The sequence below is a fragment of the Phalacrocorax aristotelis genome, chromosome 3, assembly GCF_949628215.1.
Source record: "Phalacrocorax aristotelis chromosome 3, bGulAri2.1, whole genome shotgun sequence".
NCBI lineage: Eukaryota > Metazoa > Chordata > Aves > Suliformes > Phalacrocoracidae > Phalacrocorax > Phalacrocorax aristotelis.
The window spans coordinates 93,125,607-93,145,432 of record NC_134278.1 but is presented as its reverse complement, the minus strand read 5'-3'; the positions used below and the strand labels follow the sequence as shown (position 1 = coordinate 93,145,432).

Sequence of the window (19,826 nt, the reverse complement as noted above, 5' to 3'; positions counted from 1 at the left end):
GAGCATTAAGGGATGGGAGTCCTGATCATTTGTACTCTTTTCTTGACCATGTAAAGTTTTCATTAAGAGATTTGAAATATGGTCGGGCTGATTAGGTTGTTTTCAGGTATTTAAGGTTTCATTGTGTGCTCAGTGAATATGTACCGTGCACTTTTGTTACAAATATGGTTGTCTCTTTTTCCCTTTTTTTGAACTTTCCCGATAGAAGACTTTCAAAGGATAGTTCTTCACCAGCCTACTTTAGCACTGAGACCTTTTATACATAAAAAAAGTTCCACCTCACTCAGAAAATACGACCAAAAATGTCCCCCTTTTCCCCTAATGAAAGAAAAGCTCTGACACAAACTAGTGTGCCCGCTTGTGGTTTTGTTGCTTAGATATGGACTTTTTTGCAATAGCACTTTGTATGGATGCTAAGCGAAGAAGCAACAATGTACATTACACAGCAACAGATGTTGTCTCTTTTACTAAAGCTGTGCTCTGAGAACTGGCTTTCCAGCACACACAACCCAAGCGGGCACAAAGGGTTGTTTGAATGGAGCCCCAAGGTAGAGTCCCAGGGACCCCTTGGTCCTGCTTTGGGTGGCCCGACATCTGTACCTGTGAGGGCTGGATCTCACGCAGGGGGCCCTTCTCCCCACTTGCTTGCAAGTGAAGGCAGAAGCCTCTGGATCCATGCTGGGCTGGGGGGGTGCAAAGCAAGCCGGGTGCAAAGCAAGCCAGGTGCCTGCAGCCCTGAGCCATCCTGCTGTCTGAGGCCACTGTTGGCTCTGGCTATACGTGACGAGCTGCTGGCAGGCACAGGGGACACATCCAGGCAGCTGTTTGTCATTTCCTCCAGGGTGAGGCAGTAGATGAGATGTTAAGCGCTGTACTGGTTGGACCTAACCCAGAGGCCACCACTTTCACCTCAAAGTGTCCAGGATCACAGCATAGCCCACAAGGCTGCTGGCTGTGTGGCAAGGTTGATGACTCCAGCTAGGAATCAGCCAGTGTGTCTTGGCAGCCAGCTGACATCTCTGCCAGTTCTCTCAGAGGTGGCAGCAAACGATGCATGGAGGAATTTGCTTCTTCCTTGGAGCATCTTTGCAGCATAGCCACCCCAGTGAGGTGGAGCCTCACGTTGACTCTTTAACTAGGCAGTCACCAGAAGTGTTACGATATTTTTATTTTGCTCCAGGGAAAGAGAAATCGAAAAGCTCAAAGCTCAGGTGGAACGTATGAAGGACGACTGGATCGAAGACGAGTGTAATCATGTGGAGATGGAGCTGAGCCTCTTGGAAGCAAGGAGGGAAATTAAAGAACTCAAGCAAGTTATTGAGAGCATGAAGAACAGCTTGGCTGAGAAAGACAAAAAATTTCAGAAATACTTCCTAGAAATAAGCATTGAGAACAAGAAACTGGAATCTTTGGTGTCGAGCATGGAGATGGCCCTGAAGAGCTCTGTGAGAGATGAGCAGCGCCCGGAGTACACATGTGACTCTGAGGGCAAGCCGTTGTGTACCAGACCCAGACCCAGCCGTTGTGTGCCAGACAGCCCCACCACAGAGGACCAAGCTCTGGAGGAGCTGGCAGATAGTGGGCTGTTTCTTCATGAGGACACAGCTAACGGGACTGATTTATTTGAAGAGAGTTTGACCACCACAACCCCTGAGTTGAGTGAGCCAGCTCCCTCCAATTCTACTGTGAATCAAGAGATGCTTGAAAATGTTCTGGATGAAAAACTAACTTTTTCCCAGGAGGAGGAGGAGAAAGTCAGAAACATGATGGTGGAGCAGACCATCCACACTGATGTGGTGCCATATAGCCTAGAAGGGGAGCAGTTCATTCAAAACATGTTCAGAGCTCAGAGCTCAAGATGCCTGTCCTCTAAGCCCGCCTTCTTCACTGAAGGAATTGGGTCAATTTCTCTCAAAAGCCTCAGTGATTCTGGTATCGTAGTGGACTTAACTCCAGGTGAGCCAAACTCGACCATCCTTTTGTCTCCTGTGACACCTCCATGCAGGAAGGTGGAGCACGGAGTTAATGAAAACCATTTTGTGGAAGAACTTGATTTTACAGAACCTCATGATGATGAAGTCTTTGGGTACGTCAATACTGTTTCTCAGACAGGAATAAAGAAGAGATACTGGAGCAGCAGACTCGCCAGCGATCTGGCTGTAGCAGCCCCTGTTGTACCAACTATCATGCGGCCTTTCAGTACTCATGGAGCAGGAACAGATCTCATTTACAGTACTAGAGCGTTGTTTTGCAGTTCTGTCCTAGTCCACCGTTTTGCTCTTGACTATTTGATTTGCCCTATAAATCGGTTTGAAAACATGTTACTTGTTTCAGAATGGAAAAGGTAAAGCCTTTCTACAGGATGTTTGTAACTGGCGTTTTTTGAGAGTACTGCTGCCTACAGAAATAGTCCTCCTGCTCCCAGTCACCATGTTCCCCACCCCCCCACCCCACCGTGCTGGTGTCTTTCTGGTGCCAACATATCTGCACAGTGAACATGACCAGGGAGATCAAGGAGAATACAGTGAGTTCTCTTTCATGTTTGTTTGCTGAATGTTAATTTGTTGTTTGTTAAGCTCAATGAGTTTCCCTGGCTGCTTCACTGGGCAAATATACCAGCACTTTGCACTGGCTCAAGAGTAGCGTGAGACGTGCACGGGAGCAAACGGCCAGAGAAAGGTGGGCTATTTCTTTAGGCAGCACTAACCTAAAACTTTTGTGAAATTACAGTGTTGAGTGACACGGAGGCTTGTTCCCGCTAAGGATGTCACACATGTATTCCAGAGAGCATGCTAGTGTTATCCATTCGTTGTCCAAAGAGTCAGTTCAATTTAGAGGTAAACCCCCTATTCCCCAGGCAGTTTCCAGCACATTGTTTGTTCCTGTCTTGTGTAGTGTTCTTCTCAGTTGTACAATTGCTTGAGTGTTTCACTGGTCTTGTGTGTTTACAGGGACTGTAACCAAAAAGGTACTTTGTTGAGAGTCTTGAAACATGTTAGAAAGATAAGTATAGGTGTAGGTACAATTTGAGTGTTAATGTTGTTTTAAAGTTTTAATGTGTTGGAATGTTGTAGTCATATGAGCCCTTTGAAATGTATTGTGCTTTAGCTTATTGTTTATTTAATTGTTTCATTGTAAATTACCTTTATAATCACAAGTTCAATGAAGCCTGTTAGAAATGGTAAATGTGTGAGTGTTTTATTGTAGCAAAGCCATATAAAATAGCCGGTCTCAGCTGAGCTATTGGGCACAGGCAGAGCTGGCGGAGGCACTGTATCAGGGCATAAGGAACCATCAGGACCCAAAGAAGAGAATTCTGCTGAGAAAAACTTCATTACAGCTCCAAGCTTAAGCACTCAGGCAGAGAAAAAGGCTCCAGTTGGTCGGTGGACACACATGCCACCTGCATGACTGCACCCATGCTGAGTTAACAAATGCAAGTGCCTAATCTTTAATTCAATGCAATCTTCCAGAAGCTTGTAACTGCTCATTTCTGTGCTGCCAGGAGAGTGTCAGTCTTCCCGGCATTTAACAGAAGTCCAGAATACCTTGTTTAATTAATCTGAGAGCCATGCAGTCTCAGTGTGCCCACCGAGATGCCACTGTGACCATCAAACCACAAATTCTTCCTGTCCAAAACTTGAAATCCGTGCATAGTTCAGAGGAGGGCAATGCTAACCAACAGGCGACATAGCGGTGTTTGCCTGCCTCCACCCAACCTTTCAACAACACCTCTGGCCGGTTAAACCTCACTGGCTTCCTGTTCTCCCCTCCAGCAAAGCAAGTGTAATATTTCTCTGTGCAACCCAGAGCAGAAGAAGCCTAGTGAAGCCAGACAACGCCATGCACTGCCCTGCCGCTTTGGGGAAGAATGGAGTTATTAGCCACAAGGAAGGAGGAATAGTTGGCCAGCATGTGGGGAGCATTTGCAACACTCAAGAGGGTGACATGCACCAATGCTTACAGAGGCAATTCAGAGACCTTTTGCATCCTTGTAATGCCTGGGTTCTGAATTACTTGTGTTTGCAACAGATTCCCTAGTGTTCATTAAGCATTTCACTAAGGAAGAGAAATCGAACAGGCATGTTGATGTAACACAGGCTCCAAGAGTTCACAAAGATGAGAACACGAGAGCGCCTTGCTTCCTCTGCCAGCAACTTCCTCTTCCACGCTCACCTACCTTGTTGGGTTCCTGCAGGCCACTTGACTTGCCTTATGACACTACTGCAATACATAGTTGCTGCAAAGTCACTTTCAAAAGCTTTTCTTTTAAGTACCTGGGCACAAGGGCCAAAATTAATAGGTTGGCGGGTGGAGGGGATGGGACTGGAACACATGACACAACATGCCTTATTGCTACTTCAAAGCATGTCTGTTCAAGGCTGAGAGCGCAATATTTTATATGGGATTTTACCATCTTTATCACAATTTTGGGTCTCTCTTTAACAGCCACTATTGTTTAAGTGATCTTTGCTTTGAGCGGTGGTGAAATGGAGCATAGTTTAGAGGACTAGTTTAGATCTTCAGTTCTAGGAGAGAGATTCACCTGTGACTACGTGGGTGTCTTTTGCAGCAAGCAGGCAACAAAGCAGTATGAACCTACACTTACATTTAAAATGTCAATAGGCTGAACTCATTTCAAACCATGTTTTGGACGTGGTCCATGTTTAAGACACAAGGCGCTAACACCAGAATAACGTCAAAATTGCTTCTTGCCCTTAAAAATCTTCTGTCCGCTCAACTCTCGTAAGTTATTTAACTATGCTCAGCAAGAGAGTTCCCGTCACATTCCTGATAGAAGTCCGTGCTCTGATCTCTACCTGAAATACAGCTCGCTTCCAAGCTGCCACCTTTCCTCCTCCATCCTGCAAGCATGTAGACAGCTCAAGGTACCCTTTGTAAGAAGAGGCCTGAAGTACCACGATAAATGCTCCAGTCCCAGACTTTGTGGGACTGGCCTTTGCTCCCCGATCCACAGAGGCTATCCCAGTTGTTGTGACAAATGTACCACCTTGATTTTTCCCCATCTAATATTTGGCTTTACTCTTAGCCATGATTCACCTGGATCCTGCTGCTGCTGTATGGAGCAGCTAGGGGAGGACCATTAGCCTCCAAAGAGTTCAATAAAACCTCCTCCTTTTTCTGAGTTGAGAAATTGTTCATACCATACTGAGGCAAGAATTGAAGTCTTGCCTCAAAGTGTGCAGGTGGGGAGGACAAGCAGGGCATAGGTTAAGGGTCAGGTAGCAGGTGGCTGCTTGAATTCATGCTTACAGGGTAGCATAGGAACCAAGGCGGCTCCTTCCCTGGTTGAAGCAACACCTATTGATAATCCCATTATGCATTTCTCTATTTCTCTTTCTAATGCAGGCTCAAAGAAGCCTTTCTTTAATATTCAGCTGAAGAGGTACCCAACATGCCTCTCAGCTGCTGAAAACACCGAGGCACAGGCACTGCCCACCGCCTCACCAGAGATTCACCTGCATGCTTACTTAGGTCCACCCACTCACAAGGCTCTTCTTCACTTCTGATCACTTCCTCATTTTGCCTTCTTTCCCCCCCCAAATCAACTACCTCACCTAAATCCCAACTGCTAGAAATGCGCTAAAATTGAACCACTGTTTTATTTATGTCCTACATGAGCAGAACAGGGGAGCATTTTCCTCCAAAACCCTTCAGACAAATGAACATGGGGCATTGCAAACACAAGCAACTATAGCGCAGGAAAACATATGAAACAAATGCATGCTGTTTTGACATACAGACTACTAGCTACGAGAGCACTGTACCCTTTCTGGCATTATGTCAGGACTTGGTAGAGTAGATGGGAGCAATTCCTAGAGCAGTTGTGCTCAAGTACAGGCAGGGAAATGGAGGGAAGAACAGCAAAACAGTGTGAGTACGCAGCAGGAGAGGGCAAAGCAACGCAGGAGGGCTGATGTGCAGGAGGTGGCAGCACCTAATCGTTTTTAAAACGGCTGAAGGCTCAAAAAACACGAGCATTCTCATGACGCAGTCAGGGGCTTTGTTTCTAACTTCTTAACTAGCCAATGTTTTGTTATTTTTAATAAATAACATCTATTTGCACCTATTTTACATTGTCTCAGAAATAGCAATAGTAAGCACTAAACTAATTTTTTTAGAAAGATGCGATGTCGCTTCCAACCTAAACTAGGCAACAGGTAGTAGGTTTCCCTGCCCTGTGTCAGCAATAGGGAAAGAATTACGACATGTGCCTCCTTGCTTCATCTGTGTGGTTAAAAGGACAGACGCGGATTGCTATTAAAGCTTATTCACAGACTTTCTTCTTATCTCCAATCCACCATCAGATACTTTAGAGGTGTGTACTAGGAGCAGATTTGCTTGCCATACTGCTGTTCAGTCTGGACAGACTGTAGTCATCGATTCTACTCCAGCCAGAACACTTGCGCAGAAGATACACACAAAAGTGCATATTGTTGCTTTCTAAAAGGTATTTTAAAATTTCACATTTCTCAATGACTTCTTTAATGTCTGAAAATTGCTGTCAAATCACTTGGTCTGTGCAAGATTTTAAGCAGCACAACAAGCATACTAAATATTTTTTAAAACTTTTCTCCATGACAAAGGCCATTCAGAGTAAGTCTTACTGTCTTTACTTTCTCAAGTGCTTCTCTTTTAAGCAGAACTTGTGTCTTACAACTTAGTTAAAAATTCTATTTTTCGAGGCAGAGGTGATCTAGTCCCCCCGCCCCTTCCCATTCTGTTACAACTTCACAGGACCCTGGATACACAGGGAACCCGTCTCAGGCACAGGATTTGCTGTCCTCGCTCATCTGCCACAAGACAGCCCATGAATTCAGGGATAATAGCATCCGCACAGCAGAAGATGCAGGAGGTATTCACTGAAGTTCTGAGCTGCACCTAATAACCACATGGACCCTCCTCCTCCCACACACCTTGCCCTCCAGCAGACATTAACTTTTCTTCTTCATTAAACTACTGTTGTCTTCTACTGCCTATTTACCTTGCACGCTTTTCTGACAGGAATCCCACTGTAAATACATACAGTAAGTGTACAAAAATGGAACCTGAGAAGTGCTGTTAACTGAACTGAGAATTTTCACACTTAGATGTATTCACAGGAGGACACCTTTTTTTCAGTTGTACTACCTATGCAACAAGTATACAGCGTGAGATTTTTTTCCCCCTTAATGTAGGAAGTAGAAGAATTTCTGCTAGAAATACAAATTTACCAATACAAGTAAGCAATTGAATTGCTCCCCTACGTTCACAACATTAGCCTTCGTAAGAAAGGAGCAGCACGCACCACTGCTGTGTAGCGATGCCCCTGCTGTTAACCACTGTAGTGTTGTAAAGGGGCATGGTAGCACAGGGGCTGCAAGTGACAAAGTGACAAGAAATCCACTTTTGTGTTCAGCTGTAACTTGTGCTCTACCAGAGCCTACTCTACCAGGAGTACGTTGAGAGCTGTAGTCACCTTTAACAAGTAATTTTCTTCTGCACGCGTCAATATTATCTCCCATGGAAAAATGTGAAACATTTATAAATACCTTTATGGAAAGGCAAAAGCAGACATTCTCGATCAGGCAGGAAGCAAAGGGTTCTTTAAAACTGTTTAATTAGATGTTTCGGGTAAGCACAGACAATACAGGAGATTTACCACACTCTTAGGTATTTCCATTCTTTTCTCTAGGCTTGAACTATTCATTAAGGATGTCTTTCAGTCAACATCCTTGCTCAATCACTTTTGCTGCAAAGAAGGGTGCTGGAATAGGACTATTGCAGGAAACTTCATTCCATCAAGGCATGATTTTCTGTGGGCTTTTTCTCTCCTTTAATAACCACCTACTAGTCGTTGAAGATATTCGGAGAGAACCCTGCCTTCCAAGATGCCCTGAAGAACGTACTGAAACCAAACGGTTGGAGTCCTAGAAATGCTGCAGCCCTAGAAATACTTAAATCAATACCAATATGTATGTTGTAGAGCTGAAATTCTCTTTTTCATTGGCACTGTGCCACTGATGCCTGGCTTGTGTCCGGACACTTCTACATCAGTTTTGTTTTCTTCTTCTTTCATTAGCCTTTGGGCTTCTTCCCCCATTTTCTTTCGTTGCTGCACTGCTTCTCTTTTTTTTTTTTTCCCCTTTCTGCTACCTGTTGTTGTCTGCAATTAAAGAAAATGTGAACTGCTAAAGAACACGAGTCCAATTTTCAGCATACTTTAAGTTCCTGTCAGAAATGGGTTATAATTAATAATTTGCCCAAATATTTTACAATCTAAAAGCCACTCAGTTCTCAAGGATTCAGTGTGTCAGGGGGAACGTAGGACAGTTGTAAGGCCCAGAGCTATTTAGACAAATCTAATGCTTCAAGTAACAATACTAGCTGTCTTTTTCAAAATCAGACCAAAACAATTTGACTTGCCTAGGACATTGGCTTGTGTCCCTCCTTCCCCTCAGCAGAGGCATCAGAAGCTATCCTCTTTGTAATGCAAGTACTACAAACATTTTCTTCATGATCAGATGAGGTGACAACTTCTAATGTTCCTTTTCAGGTATTCAGCATCTGTGTTGTATTCTATTGCTCAGTACAGATAGAAACAATAGCCTTTAAGGAAAAAAATATTAAAGTCTACAGTTGTGTATCCTTTTAGCATTACTTCTTATCACTGCTATAAAACCCCAGACATCATTACCTGCTAGCTCAGAGAATCTGTCGACAGAAATAGGTTTCTAATTTCAACAAATACATGGCTGACTAGAGCAAAGGAAAAAAGTAACCCCCAAATCCACTTGTTTTATTCCCCACTTCAGCTAGAACACATCACTGAGTGGCGCCGGGGCAACAACTGGATCCATACTCCAAGTGGCACGTTGCAGCTCTCTCCTCGATTGCATAAGTAGTAACAGAATGATGTTAGGAGGTCACTCCAGCTTCGCATTCAGTTTATTAGATTAGAAAAATCTGTCAAGCTGCTTGCAAGAGGACTTAAAAATAAAAATGAAGCTTCATTAGTTTGAAAAGGTGGAATTTAACACAGATTCGGTAAAGAATATAGATGTGCTTATTAAAAGAGAATCAAGAATTCTCATTGACAAGGCCGTAAGGAGTTAACTTTCAACATGCCTAAACTACGCGTCCGCATCCACATAAGTGTGTAAAATGCAGAGAATTAAAAGCTGTCATCATTGGATGCAGCCGTGTCTGGTAGATGCCAACTATGGACAAACTGGGCACACAAAACTTAGAAGTATTTGAGGTACAAAGGCTTCATATTATCTTTGGACTGGGCAGGACAGGAGAGGGACTGCACTTATTCAGTACCTTCACGGTTTCCCTTCATTGATTATTAATGGCCAGAAGTTTCCCTATGCTCTGTTAAGCTGCTCTGCTGTCTGTCATGGAAGAATGAAATTAGTAATTTGCATCAGGATCTACCTCCCAAGTTAACGGAATTCCCAACGGTGTTTTTGAGGTGATGTCCCACTGTTGTACATTCCACCAGAAGGCCAGGTAGGTGACAGTGCTGTCAGTCTAGCATATGCAGAGTAATAATGTTTGCCACTTTACAGTAGCAGATTTTTGTATGTTCCCTGCACCTCTGAACTGATGCAGAAAGGAAGACGGTATATGCGCACTAGCCTGCATGTAAAGGCAGCGGTATTCCAAAAAGCCACATGAGGCGTTAAGCAGTGCTGCTATTCATTTGCAATTCTGAAGCGAGGACAGTCACAGCAGATCATGTTTCTGCCCCACCCTATAAACTGCACAACACACAACTCCTCTGCACAGAGAGGTGGTTTCCATGCACTCCGCTGGCTGAGTAATTTTATTGGACTCCAGTAGCATCCAAATGAGAGGAGACCTTCACATTACCTCAGACAGAGGAACTGAAGTCACTGAAAAATAAATACAAGCAATAAATACAACCACAAAGTGATTACCTTTTCACTGCTCTTTTACTTGGTCATTATTCCAAACATTGATCTCTATTCCAAACTTCCTATGCGTATTCAACATAAAGCTACGACCTTTCAGGCTCAGAAAAGGTTTCGTTTCTCAATAAAGAGGCACCTATGATGAACTACAGCCACAGGTGACTCATTCTTTCTGGGTTCCAAAGCAAGAATTTGAGCGGAGTTTGGATGGAATGATGCAAGCTGTTTAAACCAGGGAAGTATTCATTCCTGATGTCAGCCTTGCTTTGCATTCCTAACACAATTTATGCCCGGAAAAACCCAACTCACTGGTTAACAGAACACTAATTATAATCACTGTTAGCACACTCTTAGCAGACCTTCTTATTCCAGCGTGTTTTTACTTACTGTAGACCTACTGAATAACTGTAAGAAGAACGACTTCATACTATTCTTTTACTTCAACACGATTATAAATGCACAAAAAACATTTTCACACACGAGACATTTTATACAGTGCTGCTTATTCAGCCAAAGAGCATTTAGCTTGACTGTTCCTGTTGGGAAAAAAAATAAATTCGTTGGCATTTAGAAAGTCTAAAGGTGCAGATAGGTATCTACAATTTGCAGAAGCAACCAAGTTCTAACTAAATTCAATTAACTGAAAATCCAGTTTAAAGGAAAATCCCATTTTATCGTCCACTATGTTGATCACTGCCTGGAAAATTTGGGTGCATCTCAGCCCAGAATCTGCTGGGGAGTGGGGAAGAAAGAGACTACAGGAACTTTGCAGGCACTAGTAGCCTACTGCTCAGCACTGTCTTCCAGAACGCTTTGGTGTCCAGGAAGCCATATTGGGCTTATTTCAACTGCTACACATAAATACCAAGCCACCAGAGAAAAGGTCACAGGATATAGTCTTCCCTGTTACTTAACGGAACACAGCCCTCCATTTCTACACAAAAATGATTCCAGTCTAAGACACTTCCAGATATTAACTGAGCACCAATAGGTACCCAGACACAGGCAGCTAAGGGAGATCCTTACTTTTTCTGCACATGGATTTCATTCTCAATAAGCACTGCTGGAGTACAGGCAGCATTAAAACGGCTGAAGGCTCAAAAAAGCATGTATTTTTGTTCTTAAAAACTAGGATCACAGAAACATCTCCTGTGTCTAGTTTAAACGAGTTGAAGATGTTGTTGTGTCAGCTTGAGGGTTTCTAATGTTATTTTTAACTCTTTCAGAGGGAAATGAGCACGCACATGTCGCCCTCCATGAGCGAGGATGCCGTGCCCAGGCTGAAGCCCGCGCTAACCTTGAAGCTTGCATCCCGGAGTTGAGCACAGAGAGGCGTCACCCTGTGAAGGCTTGGTGTGTTGTAGCAGCTGGTGCTGTGAGGTCTGGCGGCTGGCAGCAGGGGGGAAGCGGCTGCTGGGGGGTTCCCTCATTTGCATAGCCCAGCCCCCTCCGCGTGCATCGGAACGCCTGGGTCCCCCCTGTGGCAGTTTTTGACCGGTCCCTGCCAGTTGGGTCAACGGACCCAGCGCAGGCGGCGGATCCCGCTGGGGCTCCTCTGCCTGGGGTAAATCCCTCGGTATTTGTGATTCAGAAGAGGTGAAAACCGAATCTACGGGTCTCCTTAGACAACCTTCAGGAGCTGTGGGCTGCAGATGGGGGGGCGCCCCCCTTGTCTGCTCCAGTGACTGGTCCCATCGCTGGTCAGAAGTGGAACAGCTTGAACAGGTGAATCTGCCATTTCTCTCCTGGCCGTTGTGGGAGCTGTTTCGGGGGTGAGGGAGTACCTTGAACTCACTGGTTATATTGACGAACTCTCGGTTGCCTAAATATGGGACCGAGGCTGGCTCAGACATGGGTGTCTACATTAGAGACATCCATGCTTAGTCAGATGAATCCCACCCCAATCTCCTGTGTTCCTCATCAGGTCTATGACAGCTCTGCTGTTAGCCTTTACTGAAGCCAAGTACGGTTTCTGTCTCTTTTCTTTTTCTTTTCTTTTTTTTTTTTGTTTTGTTTTGTTTTGTTTTTGTTTTTGTTTTGTTTAACAGAAAGGAAACCCAGTCTTAGACATTCATTTGCGGAAGAAAGTTTGTGTTTGAAGATCACGCTTGGATCTTCAAGTAAGTCTAATTAGATGCCTCTTCCTCTCCTGTTCATCCCTCATAGGCTTGGGCACTGTCCGTTTGTCCTGTTTCTGAGGACCGCTGCCCAAGGCACCTAGCATTGCACATGGACAGCCTGTATCTCCCGTTGCACCGTGAATTTTGTTAGCAGGAGTGAAGAATTTTTAGGGTATAAGCTAACTGAATTGCACTGAAGTGAAAAAAGTGCTGTATAACTTCCAAGAGATAAGAACGGAATATAATTGGAAGACAAATATTTTCAGCAAAAGATGCTGAAAAACCATCTTTGAAAAATTATGAGCATAGCGGTATGGTTTTTTATTTAGGATTTTTATATGTTTTAGATTTAGAGTTTGAATTTCAACAAATTGAGTTGAATTGGTGTGGATAACATATTCAAAGGGCCACGTATTTCTTTCAAAGAAGAATAAACAAAGTAGCACCTGCAAAGACTGTTTTGGCTTTCAAGTGTTTTTGTATTTTTGAACCCAAATCTGCAAGTTCCTGTTAAATTAAAGTGTTCTAGAAAAATGTCACAGATTGTATGATCCACCCTTTCTAAAAAATTATTGTTGATGTTGCTTGGTTGGGCTGAGGCCCCTCAAGACATATATCTCCTTTTGTTCAGAAGGATACCGGGCTGCAGCAGGCACCCAGACATCACAGAGATAATAGAGGATCCCGAAAAGAAGTCAGCAAGTTACAAAGGAGGAATGGGCAAGTAAAAGGCGAAAGCCTGAATCCCATCTGTCCTAAGCAATGATCTGCTCAGCTCTGGGCTGGTGGCACAGGCCACCTACAATTCAGGGTCTCGGGCACAAATCTTGCGCACTTAGGTGCTTATGTCCTTCCTCACAAAGGAAAAGAACATTAAAAGGAGATGCCTGTTACTTAGTTCAGTAAAGGGAAAAGAAACTTCTACTTAGGTCTGTTTGCCTCTTTTGGAGGCTGGACTTGAGCACAAAGGAGACAAGTACCCTAGTAGCAGGCCGCTGAGCAGGCTGAGGGGATGCAGGGAGTCTGCTCCCAGGGAAGCTCTTCCACTTTGTATAATCTAGTTACTCTTGTATTGGGGGTTTGAAGCCAAGTACCCAGCAGGCACACCATAACTCTTCTCTCTCTCTCTCTCTCTCTGGCCCATTAATTGTCCTGATACCACTCCAGATCTCCTGAAAGTGGGACGCCAACTGTTAAAGGGAGATTCTCGCCTCAGGACGCCTGCAACCTCAAGCTCAGCCTCGCGCGTGGTCCGTGAGAAAGCCACGGCTCCAACTGCAAATCTGAGTAAGTAGGGGATGCAGATATGGGACTTTTGCAGGGAGCACCTCAGCCGCTGGGCTGTTGGACAAGGTGAGACCTGTGCCAGCCAATTCACCTTTTAGTGCCAAATGCCTTTTGATAGAGATGCAGGTCTCCTGGGGACTGTGGGGACATGCTCCTCCTCCATCTGGAAAAGATGGCTGAGCTCCTGGCGTAAGAAGGGCACTGAGGTTTAGAGGTCAGAGTTGAGGCAGGTATGGAAGATGGCAAGAGCTGTGATCTTTAGTAAAAAAAAAAAAAAGTCTTTTTTATATTTAAGAAGCTTTTTTTCTCTCTTCTGCTCATTCGTTATGGAATATGAGTCAAATAAGAGAAACCGATGCTACACACACTGCACGCTCTTAAGTATCTGTTTTAAAATATGTGTGAGGTCAAGCTGGAGCAGGCTTTGCAGTTTGTGTATCTACTGCAGCAAATGCAGCAAAAGCCAGAATCCTGTGTTGCTGTTAAATGGTTTTCTTTACAGTTTTCCAGCTGTATTCCTCCTCCCCATGATAGAGTGTTGCCAGACTGATTAGAATACACAAATTGTATTCCCTTAATCTTCCTTCATAAACAGTGCCCTGTAATCCTGTCATCATTGTTGTTGACCAAATCAAAACATTAAAGAAAGCCTTTCTCTCAGACTGAACAAAGACAATCTTCAATCTAAAATATTTAGAATGCTTAGAGATATTTTAAGGCTTTAATTAATGTACTTAATTCAATAAATTTTAAATTTATTTTTAAATTTTAAATTTTATATTTTAAATTTATTTAATTAAATCAATTTATTTAATTTTAATTTTTAAATGTAATTTTTTTAAAATTAAAAAATGGAAAGGATTTAGTTTTAATTAGGAATTAGTTAAATTAAAGCAATAAAAATATCAAAATATTTGTACCCCTTTTTTAAAAGAAGAAAGGAATTTGACAGTTCTCAAAATTTAAGCATCATTTCAGACAGAAAGTAGAAAATTCTCTTTTTCCACTATCTGGCCGTGTTTGAATTAAAATCAGAAATAGTTTCAGTGCTCTCTGAACTTTGTTTTTTGGTGACCAAATCACTCAGAAATTTTTTTTGTGTGCTTTAGAGTGACATCTTTTAATTCTTTTTGAGCAGTGTTGAGTGGATATGTCTCTATATTCCTTCTGTTTATATATCTGTATTTGTATGCAGGCATAGAAAGCTAAGGGAACGTCTTTATCTTAGCCATGCAAATCTGACTGATTTGGTTTCACTGTGGTATATGGACATTGGGGAAGTTGGTGGTTAATGGGCTCAACAGTGGAAACTCAGCCATAAACAACTAAGCAGGACTTTGCAGATAGCGGTGGCATTTTGAACATTTGCTTGCTTTTACGTACCTAGCTATATAAATCCTGGGGAAGCTGTGTTTTAGATGCCTTCAATCTCTTTTGGTCCTCACCTGTCGTTATGATTCCGAGATTAGGAAGAGCCTGGAAGAAGGGGGAAATGCATGCCCAGTCCCTGTTCCAATAAATAAACCACAATTATGAAAAGAAAATAAAACCCAGCATCTGATAGAGCAACTAGACAGAGGTTGCCCAACTTTGCCCAAAACTCTAGATTGTAGAACTTACTTTTCTCAGGTGTGTTGGCTGCAGGGGTTAGGCAGGGTCTCCTGATGGAGGCAGGGGAGCTGTGGGAAATTCAGGCCTGTTTGGATTCCACTATGTATGTAGCAACGGGTGACAAAGACGTGCAGGCACCCTAAACTGGGTGAATCTGTGGAGGAGCTGGAGAAGGCCCCGATAAGCTGAGAGGACAGGAACCCCATCTCCTCCCCTGGTTCTTACAGCTGGACGCAGTGCGTGTCCCAGGTGGTGTGATGGGGAGATGATGTGCAGCCTCCTCCCAGTTCAAAGCTAAATCTGGCCCTGCAAATCCCAGGTGGATCCTTTCTCCAGTAAAGCAGAGAGCAGAAGAGAGCTTTCCTTGGGCTGCTTTTGTGTGGACCCTGATGTCTTTTGTGTAGTGTGAAACACCCAGCCTGGTCTTTGGAGAGGAGCCAGGCACCGAGCTCTTTTAAAGCTGACCTGCTTCTAGGCATGCCCAGAAACAAGAGTTTCACATAGCTGAGACACTCTGCTGATTGAGAGCGGGATTTCTCAAGTGAGGTGGCAGATAGGGAGAGTGCTACTTCCAAAATTCCCCCCGTGGAGCTGGGGCCCTGGCATCCTTTCATAAATCCTGCTCCAGCCGCTGCAAGGTGGACATCGCTTCCCCAAGGAGCTTGAAATGTATTACTTTTAATGTGTTGTAACAAAACAGTAGATGTACCTTATAATACCGTATCTTAGGTGTACTGTTATGTAAGTTGTGTTTAAAGGAAATGAAAATTCTGCAGAGTTTGTTTTGTATTTTATTTGGATTACAAGCCTTGTCTTGCTTCCATGTTGAGGCATTTCATTACAGGTCGTCTGTTCCTCCCTTCTGAAATTCTCTAAGTAATAGGAAGTTGTTGGCTTTCGAAGTCTGGGCACCTGGCACGCTGTGAGTCTTTGTTCAAGTTGGCAGAATACGGTGTGACCGCAAACCCTCAAGGATTAATAGGCTGAAAAAGCACAGGCTTCATGTCTGTCCTTAGTGTTCCTTAATGCTAAGAGTGCTACTGGGGGGAAAAACAAGCAAATGACAGCAGTCGTAACTTGACATTCATTGCTTTGAGACCCACCTTGTCTTTCTTTATAACTATAGAAATATAGTTTAGGCAACCTATCAATATACTGGGTAGGGTTTTACTGTTCGTTTCAGTAGATGGCACTTGATCTCTATTAGTTTTTTGTAATAATTTCAAGGTGTGCGTTACAGTAAATGTTTGACTAGCTTTATGACAAATTTTGCTTTTGATCCTGGGATTGCAGGGCTGCTTAGTTAGTTACCTCTCAGATATGTTTCTCATTCTGGTGGTTTTCTCTTCCCTGTTGAAAACATGTAAAACTGATTTAAAATGTTTTATGCACATTAGAATGAAAACCATGTGCCTTATATTAAGGGTGATTGTGCAAAAGCTTTCAGCTGAATCAGGTTGAGCATGTGATTTCGTGCGTTTGCATATATGCTGTGGACACATACCTGCAGCATTTGCTGCTGTGAATGCATGCCTGCGGGGTTTGTTGCTGTGCACCAGCCAGCCTCTCTCCTCCTTGTGCATTGGAACCAGATTTAGGAGATGTGTTGAAGAGGCCTCTGAAAGCCCTTTGTTAAACTTCTGCCACCAACATAACGGGACGGCTGGGATGTTGATCTAGTCTATGACCGAGTTCACTCCCTTTCTGTGTCCTGTTAAGTCATCCCTGCCAAAGATGGTGTTTTCCAGCTTCTAAAAGTACTTCTGACCAGCCTATTCATTTCTATTCAAGCACACCAGGTAGTACTGCCAGGTATATGAGAAAACTCCTGAGGTGACACCACATGCTTCCTTATTAAAGACTTGTCCGTAGGTGGATTTACACTTCACGGCGGTTTTTCCAAAACTGTCATATACAAGTTGAGTATCATGTTATACATCTATTGGTATTTCTTGAACCTCCAGTCTCAATGTTTCTAATGAGGTTGGAGTAGCAAAGTAGCATCCTTCCATCTCTGATCGAAAGAGCCTTTTGGTTTGAACAGAAAGATAAGTTGTCCAGACTGTTCTCTTCTCCGTGAACATGTGTTCCCCCAACAAAGGTCATTTCGGGATGAGAAGGGAAAATTGCTGGCAGCTGTTCTAAAGTGGTGTTAGAAGAGCTCAAACTGCATATAGAATCACAAAAAATAATTAGGTCAGGCTAATTTCCGTACGAAGAATCTCTGTAAGGTATATAAAGCAGGAAAAAAAACCACCTTGTAATGCTCTTTGTCTGTTCCAACATCTGCTCGTGGCTGCTCTGCAAATCCATGAATTAAAAACAATGAAGAAAAATGCTGGCTCAGGATACAGTGATATGCAGAGTCTACATGATGGCTCTCAGCCAATCTCAGTAATTAGTTTGTAGTGACTGTTTTTAGAGATGAGCTTGACTGACTGTGGTTTCACAGCATACACAAGCCACATTCCATATTTATTTTGAGATCTGCAGTGCTTATACTTTGCATGAATGCAGTTCAGATTACTACCAAAGCTATAGTATTTAGATGAGATTGGAAAACTGCTTAATGAGATAAATTTTGATTATTTGATAACAAACTTTCTTCCAAAGTAAGAAAAGTAGGTGAACTAGATGAGCAAAAATCAAGATACATAATTAGTTTAGGTCACACAACCAGCAGTATGAATTGAGGGGATCAAGTAAAATCAAGTTTAGATCTAAATGCAGGGAAGCAGGATCTGCGTTGAAGTTCTTCCCCAAAGTCTTCTGCCTGGTATTGAGCTGGAAGTCCCCTCACCCAGCAGGTTTGAACAGTTGATGGTCACCCACACTGAAAGTTTTGCTCCACGTCTTCTCTGACTGCATGTTTGCCAGCTGCCAATTTATCAGCTGTTACTGCGCTGTGCAATCAGCTGCAACATGATTAACAGATCTGTCTGATGAGAGAGCACAGGCAAGCAGTCAGGTAGATGTCCACCCAAGAGTGATAAGTGATAGCTTCTTTGGCCAGCGCAGTGGGATAGGGGAGGGGATGCTGATGCCAGGCATTGCTGTGCTCAGGTTCTCACTGTCATTCTGGGAGCACAACTTGCAAGTCTGAGCTTGATGACTAAACTGCATATAAAATAAGAGGGGGTGGTTAGGTACTACAATCCAAGATTCACAGCAGAGAGCATGCCAGGCAGGAACACACCTCTCCCAGTCCACAGGAGAGGCCAGAGAGGCATGCCCGTCTCCCAGATTTGGCCACCTACTTGTACCCTGCTTGCGCCCATGCACATGCCTCACATTCACTCTGAACCTCTGTACCAGAGCCAGACCACCTCTGTGAGTGCCAGCAACCAGCACGTTTCATTGCTTTGAACTACGGCCAGCACTGGTGCTACCACCCACCCTGTTCTGTGTGGCAGCTGAGCAAGTAGAGCTCGGGGAAAAGATCTGAGTTCAGTGCCCTCCTTAGACCAAAGGAGTTCAAATCCACACCTCTCACAAGAGTTCTCAACCACTGCAACCTACAGAGCATCATCAGCTTCCTCCACTGGCTTTAGACCTCGTGGTAGTAGAGGGTATCTGTCGGACATGGGCAGCGGCAGAGCACGTGGGAGCAGCTTCTCTGTCACACAAAGAATAGAGCAGTCTACGTGGAGGAGAGTCCTGATCCTTGCTCCCAGGATTATATCTGCATTTACGCAGTTACTGTTGGATGTGAAATTTATAGCAAAGTGCAAGGCAAGAGTCTCATGTATAGTAATAGTAAATCGCATAGTAAGTCAAAGGCCAGGGACTGGAACAAAAACACGCTGTCAGCTGAGCTTGACACTGTGAATTGAGTACATTCCCTGCTGGCAGCCTTTGCCCTCAACATGGGTCATTTTTTAAAGGGTGTTATCTGAAGAAAAGCCGGAAATGCTGAAGCAAGACTTCATCACTTCTGTGCAGCTTCTTTTTCTTACATTTGTTCGTGCATGTGAGCAGTCTGGTTTTCTTTCCTAGATTGCTTGTGGTGTACAAAAACAATCTTGCAGGAACAACCCCGTATTAAATAGAAAAGAAGTAGCATTAATGTTTCCTAGAAATATTACTGCTTATGCTGTGAAAGATTGAAACTGGAGATGTAGCTGTGAGTTAAAAGTTTTAAGATAAATTAAACTTAGTCTTTTAAAAATACAGATTCTTTCAATAAAGGGCATTACAACTGAATTATCTCTACTTTTCCAGCTGTTTCTAATGGCTTTGCTGGAAGTTCTTATGCAGTCAGGCCCCCTCTCTTCCCTTGGGGTCTCTAAATAAAGCTATCTACACGGACAGCATGCTACTTATTCCTCTAGCAGCTGCACTGGAGTGGTGAACTTATATTATTTTGTGTTTTTGTCTCTTTGCTGTGTAACAGGATGCTTTTGAAGGCACGGAAGCTCAGCAAATTGAAGTGTTTTACATTCTGAGGACAAGCTGTCTCTGTCAGCGCTGTTTCATTTACAGCTCTGATTCACTGGGTGACTATATGCAAACCTAGCATCAAGAATGATTTTTATATCTATATATACACACACATAGATATATATTAAGAGGTCATGTTTATGGAGTCAGAAGATAGGTAGTTCTGTGGTTTCTATATTTTGGCAGCTATGAAAGAGTGGTGAAGTTGCAAATAAGAAAGGCTTACACAAAAAGACTAAATTAGCTTAAAAGATTTACTAAACTCAGATGCATCCTGAGTTTTAGGAATCCAGTTCTGCTCAGCTGTCAGTGTTCCTGTCACAGGTATTACTGACACTTCTTCCTTTTTTCTACGTTGTAACCTTACCATTTAGATAGCACATGGACAATCAAATGCACACAGGAAAGTTTGAGCTTTTTCTTATAG

The 19,826-nt window shown here is 43.4% G+C and overlaps 1 protein-coding gene across 1 annotated transcript in view; it reads left to right on the top strand.

Moving 5' to 3' along the window:
• LOC142055669 (syntabulin-like) overlaps window positions 1-11,263 on the top strand; it is a 52,664-nt gene extending 41,401 nt beyond the window's left edge. Inside the window, 4 exon segments of the mRNA XM_075089788.1 lie at window positions 1,181-1,847; window positions 1,849-1,906; window positions 1,909-2,258; window positions 11,168-11,263. Of these exon segments, the coding sequence (XP_074945889.1) occupies window positions 1,181-1,847; window positions 1,849-1,906; window positions 1,909-2,258; window positions 11,168-11,263 (1,171 nt within the window).
• The last annotated feature ends 8,563 nt before the right edge of the window (window positions 11,264-19,826 follow it).